The sequence below is a fragment of the Camponotus floridanus genome, unplaced genomic scaffold (genome assembly GCF_003227725.1).
Source record: "Camponotus floridanus strain SB8 unplaced genomic scaffold, Cflo_v7.5 scaffold307, whole genome shotgun sequence".
Classification (NCBI taxonomy): Eukaryota; Metazoa; Arthropoda; class Insecta; order Hymenoptera; family Formicidae; genus Camponotus; species Camponotus floridanus.
Genome location: NW_020229445.1, coordinates 110392 through 120113, shown reverse-complemented (window position 1 = coordinate 120113; position 9722 = coordinate 110392). Strand labels below are relative to the sequence as shown.

Sequence of the window (9722 nt, the reverse complement as noted above, 5' to 3'; positions counted from 1 at the left end):
TTTTTTTATAATCTTATTCGAAATTAAATATTAAACATTAAATATAAAAATATAAACTTTAAAAAAAGTTTTTCATACAAATTTATATTGATGTATAGATGTTAAATATAGAATAAAATTTATCATATTATTTTCTTCAACTTATATATACATATATATAATCGTATCATTAATCTTATATATATAAGTCTTATCTTATATTTCTTATCTTTTAATATAACTTTCTAATAAAATTTAATAAAATTTAATAAAATTTAAATTTTATAAATTCATATATAATTAAATACAATAATATATTATAAAAATTTCTTTATAACTTATTTTTATAATATATTGTATTATATTTTATATATAATATTATATTTCACATTCATTTTTAAATTATTACATTTTTTTGCAAATATATTACTATTTAATTTTTTCGCTATTTAATATATTCTGCAATATAAAAATTGGAATAATTTAAAAAAAAGTGTTATGCAAAGGAGCATAAAAGGTCTTTAAGATAGAAGTAAGATATGAAATTTTGGAGTACCCAAATTGTATATATCTCAAATAAAACAGCTGTAGCTGCAAATTACATACATTTTTCTTAAAAACAACTATGTTTTTATTCTACCAATTGATTCCTTTCATTATTTTGCGTATAAAAATATTGAGGAAAGATCAGAAAAAGAATATTTTCTAGTTTATATAAATTAAGAAATTATTTCACGTCTTATAAACTAAAAAAGTAATTAAATTCCGTAAACAAATATACTCGCAACCATTTAGATTTCGCTTCGATTACTCAAAGACAAATATTCGAAAATACAAATTAGCATCAATATATCAGCCGTTTGCAATCATAAAAAATGGTGTGATATTTTTTTAATAATTAAAATTTTCGGAAAGTAAGATTAAAAAATATCTTTCATGTTCATTCATAAATCTAATATTAAGATTAAATCTGAAAATAGCAGAATCAATTTAGAAATATTCTAGAAATATTTTTCCTACATTAAGATTTATTGAATCGTTCGGAAAAGAAGATAAACATTACTTTAATTATATTGACTAAATAATATCGACTGGACGCAGTAAGGTATCTTCTATGTTCTTTCTTATTGCTATAATATTTCTAAGACAAAGTTTGAAATTTGGTCTGGCATCCGCTGTACTCCAGCAACGCAACATCAACTGGTACAACGTTGACGGACAGTTAAGAGACATCGGCAACCTGCCTCCAGCACGAACATAATTTATCACTTCTTCATCAGTCTTGACAATATAAGGTTGCTCACCCAACGATGTAATTTCCCATATTAATACCCCAAATGACCAAACATCGCTTTGAGAAGTAAATATTCCAATCGTCAAAGATTCTGGTGCCATCCAGCGAATAGGAAACAAACCTTCTCCTTTCTGAAATAAGATTTTAACAAAAATTTAATTTTTTGGTCCAAGTTGTTCATTTTTAGAATATGTGTAAAATGAAAAAAAACATTCGTTTATCTCTTGCTTTATATAAATACAAACGATTTATATTCTATATTACTTAAAGAAACAATGTATGATATTATTATGATAAGAACTATTTACTATTATGATAAGAAAATGAAAAGTATTTCCAAAAGAATTTATTTTTTAATCACTAATTTTCTTTAATAGTTGTATTTACCGCGCGATAATAATCATCCTTGTAGATATCTCTAGCTAATCCAAAATCTCCAATTTTGATGATACGATTCTCGCGATTTCTCGAAGATACTAAACAATTGCGACACGCTAGATCTCTATGTACGAAACGCAACTCTTCCAAGTAGCAACAACCTCGCGCAACATCTTCGCACATGGCGAGCAAATCCTGCAAACGCAGAGCATACGAATCTGACGGTTGCAAATTTCGACAATCTCTCAAATATTTTAACAGATCACCAGTTTCCATCAATTCCAACACTAGTAACGGAGAATCTCCATCTAAACAAATGGCCAACAATCTTAATATATGTTTGTGTCGAAAATGATTCATAAGCTTGGCTTCCTTTAAAAATTTTTTTTTCTCATTTGAAGAAGCATCTTTTCGAAGCATTTTTATTGCAACGGATATCTCTATGCCGGATCCTTCTAAGTTCTCCACATTTCCTTGAAACACCTGCAAAATATTTCATACAAATTTACATACGTACTTTATTAGAAAATGTATAGTTTAATATCAAATAATATTATATTTTACTTTATATTAATTAATTCAACGAAAAATATATAATAAAGTGGACATTCGTTGTCTCATTTAAATTTCATATTACTTATAATCTATTATACAAATTAATGTAATTTATATCTTTATTGGAAAATACATATCTGTTTTGTTGATTCAGAAATTAATTTGAAATATTGTTTGAAAAAATTAATTTTTACCTTTCCGAATGCACCGCTACCAAGAAGTTTTGTAAATGTAATCTGTTTACATGCGACTTTAGTTATCGCACATTCATCCGGGTTATAATGTAACATAGGACTGTAAATCATATTGAATTGAGTGTTTCGGCAAGGTACTTCATGTAGAATCGCCAATTCTATATCGTTCATCGTTGAAGACAAACATTGTTCATTATTACCTCTGCGTTGACGATACACTGTTATAAAATTTCGACTTAATTATGTAATAATATATATTATAAAATCTATTGTTTCTTAGTAAATTTAATCGTTTAGTTTTATATAAGTAAATTACTATTTTCAGTAAATTTTTAGATATTATATCAGATATATATGTATAATCTATAATTCAAGTTGATACCTAAATCAAATATACTTACAACGATAAAAGTTGTAGACGCAGATTATAGTAACTATAACGATGAAACTTAACATCAATAATAAGTAATATTTTTTCGCTATTATTCCAGGAGTGCTCGGAATATCTATATTAAACAAAAATGTAATGTTAATATCTTCGTGTGTGTATGTTTTTACAAATTTATTTTTACTTATAACTTTATTACAAAAATTTAATTTTTTTAAATTATAGGCTTATTCATATTTAGAAAAATTAGCACATAATATAGTATTATAACATTTATATAGCACAGAATGTTACAACTACTTTGCAGCAATATTGCAATACCACAAATTGTAATGCAACATTACGGAAACATTATAGAAATATAAATTAACAAAGTATGAATTTATGAAACATTTGATAATATGATAATATGATATTTATATTTTAGAAACATTTTAAAACTATAACACTCTTCAATTTATTTATAAAAATATTGTAATAATATATTTTTTATGTTTGTATATATGCGATAATTTTACTTTTTTGCAGAAGTCAAATGAAATAATGACACAGAAATAATATCAGTCGAGTAAATATAATTTTAAGCTAACGATAAGCATTGCCATTTTTTTATTAAATTACAGATAACATTTTATATTAATGTTACAATATATTTTATGATATATTTTCACTTTATGTATGAATACGATATTAATCTTCAAAGATAATATATCTTTTTATTATATTAAGTATGTAGATACTATTATATCCCCACCCCCCATCATTATATTTTTCTATCCATTTTTATGTACCTTTCACATTCAAATGTATATAATTATAACGGATTTTTTAAATTTATAAATGAAAATATAATTAGTGATGTATAAGTAATGTATAAGTAAGTTTAAAATAATTTTGTATAAAAATATCACATTTTATGTTATATGATTATGTTTAAATATAATTTTGCAATATATTATCTTAGATATGATTATCATAGATATTGCAAACTTGTATTTATATCAAGCTTTTTAATTTAATTAAATGTTTATCTTTTTAATTGTTCAAGCTTTTTAATTTAATGTTCAAGCTAAGTTCAAGTAATTTTTTGTTCAAGCTTTTTAATTTAATTAAATGTTTATATCAAGCATTTTAATTTAATTAAATGTTTCCAAGATATTCAACCATCAAAATAAAAAATATGGTTGCAATAACATTGCACTCTTTCCAATATATTACACTGTAACATTGCTACAATATTTCATTGCGAAAAGCGGTTAGCTTAACTTCATCACAATCTTATAACAATAACTCAGCAGAATTTCGCAATCGATTTGCAATATTACAATGTTTCAATGAAATTATTATTTAACATATCCGTAACTTTATTGTGTTATATGGGTATTTTTATTTGCTTACCACGTTTGCTGCCACGTGTCGAAAAAATAAATCTTTCATCAGCTGGCCATATAAAATTTACCTCATATTCGAGGTATCTCAATATCGAGCGAAACTTGTATAAAGTTCCCGATTGTAAATTTTCGACATGGCATGTTACTTCTTGGTTATAATTCATTTTAATATAATTCATTGTTTGCCACTTCTCTGCTGCAATATCTTTGTACTCTAATATAAAAAAGATCGTCAGATTAATGTTTGAGATCCATGAAATGTTCATACTATTTATGCTAACCCCGCTCAAAGTAATATTGTTTGGTTCTGAGTATATGTGAACGATCTTGCTTAAACTCTCGTTGCAGAAATCGCTGAAATTAATTGGACACACACGCACATATATCAAGTAATCTTGTACTGCTAGCGACAAATAAATTTTTGTGAAAAATCTGCCATCTGCCATACGTTTCGGCACATTGATAAATTGTTTGCTCTTTTGTTGCGTGTCGTTCATTAATGTAACTGATTTCCAATGCACTTCATAGGCCACGCAGTTCACTTTTTTGAGTGGCATCCAATGAACTACTGTTATAGCAGGCGTCAAAGCTAGAACACTTATGTTTTCTGGTGCATTAAGCTTGCCTGAATTAGTTTTTATTCGTAGCACATTCGAATCGAATGGTTTTATTGATAATTGATCAAAGTAAAAATTGCTTAAAATAAACTTCAACTTGTACACTGTAAATGGTGTTAAGTTCTGAATCTCGTAATATCGCTTGTACGTCTGCACTTTGAATTTCTCAGACTTGTTGAGATTGTTATCTAAACAGCTTACGGAGATAGTATACATAGTAGTTGGTAAATTATATTTTTTGCATCCACTTTTTACAACCGGCTCCGGAAGATTCACAACGATGCTGTTTGCCGTTGCATTCACATTCTCAAAATTATAAACTTTTTCGTCAGGTGTCAGGCATTTCATTGGAGGATATGATTGTAAAGATTTATCAAAAGAGTAAATTTTATAAAACGTATTATCATCTGAACTTATTATTATCTTTTCAACATATTTGGCTGCATTTACGCTCTTGAGATTTGCATATTTCTTTTTCAAAACATATATATGAGTATATTTAGTATATTTAGCATAATAATACATATCATATGTTAAAATGTAAATGTTTGTTATATCAATCGTCATAGATCTGAAGTAAATGTCATTACTTATATTTCTCTTGTGTAAAATCGTATTGCACATAGAAATGTTAATGTCTGTTACAATTGTGTAATTCCTACTTAACCAGTAAATTAACGGTGTCTCATTATTCATGTTATCAATTATCATATCATGGAAATGATCTTTATAATGAAATAAACACAAAGATGCATTTATTGAAACAATTTGTTTGATTTTTCCATCGAGATGATATTTCCTTATGTTATATGTTGTACTCCTCAAATTGTAAACTACGGAATACAAAATTCTAAAAAATATATAATTATTTTACTCATTATAAAATAATATTTTAACACAAACAGAAACTTGTATGTATTAAAAATTCGAAATTCTTATAATTATATTATAATTTATTATTTTTTTTACTTATGATCTTAATTATGAAAGCACGTAAAATTATAGAAAAATTAGAAATATTCATAAATTTTTAATAGAAAATTATTTTTTCAGATGAACGGTTAGTAAACGTACCCTATAGATGGTAATACATTTAAACCGTCATTATTTTTTGATTTCAAAATTTCATCAAATTTAATTATGTTATTTTCCCACATTGCTAAGTCAAACTTTACAATATAAGAAGCTGACTTTTCATAGGTGAAATATAGATTTCTTGCTACCCAGTCAATGCAGAGATCATATAGATAATGCTCAAAGCTAGCTATTTTTGTGGTTTTATTTTCACTAATCTTCAATGTCATCAAGTCTTTTTTGTCAATCCAATAAATCTTATTGTCTTGTATCGAATAAGCGACATTTATTACTGCTCTGAAAGAAGGAGCCAACTATAATTGTATAGTAAAAAACTTATAATTGAGATTTCTAATTTTACAGTTATTATTGCTATAATGTTGATAATAATAAACTTGTGCATAATAATAATAACTTTAATTTTATAGTTAGTGTTAAAAATAATTTATGATAATTATAACTATTTTTTTATCAATATATACATACTTTGATGTTACGAAATGAGTAATGTTCAAATCCACGTCATATATTTGGATACCTTGATTCGTTGTGAGTAATAATTTAGGTATTGGATTTTCATGTGTAGTCGACAGATTGATTAAATCCGTGTAAGGACCAGCAACAATTTTAGTATGCGCACGTACTCGAAAATAATATGTCGTGTTAGATATTAGATTGTGCACCGTGTGCTCCAATTTTGTAGTTGTGATATTTTTATCATCGCAGATTTCTTTAAAGTTTTCAAAGATAGAACACTGCACTTGGTACTCTTGTATTATTTCATCGGTAAATTCAGGTTGGTTCCATCTGTAAAAAAATTTAATTTTAGCTATTTTATATTTAAGAAAATTGTAACAGAATTAACATATTGATATATTTATGTAGTTGGATTTAAGAAAAAGAGAGAAAAATGAAGGAATACAAACTGAGAATTTAGATTTGTTACCTCAATGTCACAAAAATGTCGTTTACTTTTTCTGCGAATTGACTGTCGAATTGTACAAATGCTCTGAGAAATGTTGGCTTGCTCAAATTGCTTTCTAGAGATTTTAAAATCGTACATGTTAACATAATTATATATAAGATTAAGTGGATTCTCTCAGTAAATCAGAAAGAACAATTTAATGTGAAAATAAAGGAAAAAGAAAAAAAAAGTAAACTACAAAATATAGAAATTAGTATTGACCTTTAAAAAATTAATATAAGAATTTTTTGCGTCATTTAAGATTTAGAAAAGTAATCGTTAATTCATGACAAAAACGAATAAATAACTTTTAATAAAATGAAAGTACTTTTCAAAAAATTCCTATAGTCCTATATATTTTTCAAGAAATCAGAAGTATAATATTTGCAATTCCTTTAAAACAGAGTATCAAATTAATAAAATTGACTTTATCTTAAATTATGACAATTTTTATGTACAATGTTATGTTTATATTAAGCTTTTCTATTTCTTTTTTGGACGGAATTAGTTTTTATATTCTTCTCACTACTGGAAGATATTTCTACAATAGATTTGATTTCCACTCTCTCTTGAATTTAAATTATATTTACACTTTTTTGTCATAGATTTTGTTATTAATGTTTTATGCATTTTTTTGCAACTTACCGTTAGGTTCTGGGATGATAGAAATATTTGAAAGGGTAACTTCATCGACTTCCCGCTCATGTCTCACAGTACTATCAGAATGACTCTGGTCAGACTTGAAATTTAGTATATGATCATCATTTTTCTCGGATATTGAAATATCCTTCATAAAATATAACATAGGAAAAGAATTAATTGAGTCGTTGATGCGGTTGTTTCTGATGCTTTTAATGTTAAATTATATAAATTATAAAATTAAACGAAAAATTGCCGTTTATTTTTTGTTTGCTTAATAATACCGATTTGATATATACCATTCCTAAATGATATAAGTTTAATGTGATGTAGTTTTATTCATATCGTAAAATCAATTTATTTATATCTTTTAAGATATCTTCATTATCAAACATAACTCATGACAAAAAGAAAATCAATCAATAGGTTAACGAGAATCAATGAGGATTCATAACAGCTTTTAGCAAGTAGTACAAGCGAAAGAGTAGCCTTTGCAATTATTAAAACAATTTTGTCTAATTTGATTTTTTCTCACGATGGGTTAACTCCTCTCAATTTTACTGTAACTTATATTTCTTTTCAAAAATTTACCGATATTACTAAAGTTTTGTTAATGTTTGTACTTCAAGAATAAAAAGGTTAAAAATATTGTTTCCTGAAAATGATAGTATAAACCAATAGTATAAACCGATAATCCCTCAAAAAAAAAATATGGATAATTGTATATAAATTGATATATGTACAATGAAAATTAATATAAATTCTAGCGATAATTATTGAATATATTGTCGATCGAAATATTAGCGTTAATAGATACAATTTTGAAGAATGTTTGATGAATGATTTTTTTATTAGACAGATTTTCTATCTCGATATTTTGTAGCTCTAGTCCGTTATATAATTATCCTTAACACAAAGAAATGATACTAACTTTCTAAATTAATTTCATAAAATAAAATCTGCATTAATATAGAACTTACTATATATTAATAAATATTATTATAAATATTTAGAAAAATAAAGAAATTTAAAAATTGAAGGAAAATAACATAAAAATATGTTAAAGTGCCATCGTATGTATATATTAATGTAGCAGATAAATATAGTAGAAGAACAGAAAAATTCATTAATTGTAAAAATTGTTATTTTTAGAAATAATAATTATATATGTATATGAAGAGAGAGAGAGAGAGAGAGAGAGAGAGAGAGAAAATAATATAGTCAAATTTTAAAATACCGTTTTAATTAAATATAATATACTGTATAACATCCATTTATAAACAAAATTTCGAAATTTAATCCTTTTTTTTTACAACATCGTACATATTGTACTTTTTACTTTCATATTGAATTGCTTTGTTTCATCTTATCCTATTATAGGTAGAATATATAATTTATTATCATTCATTTTTAGTTATACTACTGCAATAACATTTAATTGTTTCTTAATCAAACGAAAAATATCTCTTACCTGCGTGAAATTTAAATCCGGACACATGGAAACACTTTCTTCCTGGAGATAGATGTTATAATCTTTCGGCGTGATAGTTGTCTTTGTCAGTACTAAACCTTTCAATAAAACACATAAAATTGTTCCAAACATAATTTGCATTTTTCGTAAACGTTTGCACTCAATCGGTTTCCGATGAATCCTCAATTAGTTGTTTTTCTCACTCTACTAATTCTGATGTGTTAATCGAATTGATATTAATTTATATATATACATATATTTTCGATAAATTTCTTAAAAGTCAATTTTAACGAAAGTTATTATCTTCTAAAATTATTTTTAGATTTCTTTTTATGGTCACGATCACAGTACATATTTTAAGATTAAATTATAGAATTCCTAAGTAAATAATTTCTATTTTTTTAGAAGAACAAATGATAATGCAAAATGATACATATTCACTGGATTGTATCGCAAATACAGGAAATATAATTATTGTCAGCTTTCCTTTTTCATTAATATTATAGTAGAAAATTGTCGATAAAAAGATAATCAAATTACAAACAATCAAAGAAGTTATAGAATGATAGATTTTACAACATTTTCAGTCATATTCCAGCAGCGTGTAATCGAATTCACTTAAATATTTACTATATCTTTGGTTTTATTATATATGTAATTATGACAATTCGTTCGTACGATTGTGTTACTATATGTAATTGTGTTACTACGTATGCTTTCCAAAATCCACTATTTGTACACAATTTTTTGTGATATTCATATGATGCAGTTTGAATGA

The 9722-nt window shown here is 25.4% G+C and overlaps 1 protein-coding gene across 1 annotated transcript; it reads right to left on the bottom strand.

Moving 5' to 3' along the window:
- Positions 1-995: 995 nt before the first annotated feature.
- Positions 996-9174, bottom strand: LOC105257025 (proto-oncogene tyrosine-protein kinase ROS-like). The gene is made up of 10 exons (XM_025410310.1): positions 8945-9174; positions 7480-7573; positions 6817-6910; positions 6357-6677; positions 5952-6167; positions 4187-5367; positions 2802-2906; positions 2401-2618; positions 1661-2134; positions 996-1404 (listed from the first exon to the last, which is right to left on the bottom strand). The coding sequence occupies exons 1-10, from the start codon at positions 9083-9085 to the stop codon at positions 1057-1059; spliced, it is 3192 nt and encodes a 1063-aa protein (XP_025266095.1). The 5' UTR covers positions 9086-9174; the 3' UTR covers positions 996-1056.
- Between the last annotated feature and the right edge of the window lie 548 nt (positions 9175-9722).

Bases quoted from the DNA above. Each gene is read 5' to 3' on its own strand.
- LOC105257025 (XM_025410310.1), bottom strand. From the start codon at position 9,085: ATGCAAATTATGTTTGGAACAATTTTATGTGTTTTATTGAAAGGTTTA. The intron at 6,168-6,356 runs GTATGTATATAT...TCCTTCTTTCAG, and splicing joins ACTCATTTCGTAACATCAAA to AGCAGTAATAAATGTCGCTT. The intron at 2,135-2,400 runs GTAAAAATTAAT...AATATTTTGCAG, and splicing joins GTAGCGGTGCATTCGGAAAG to GTGTTTCAAGGAAATGTGGA.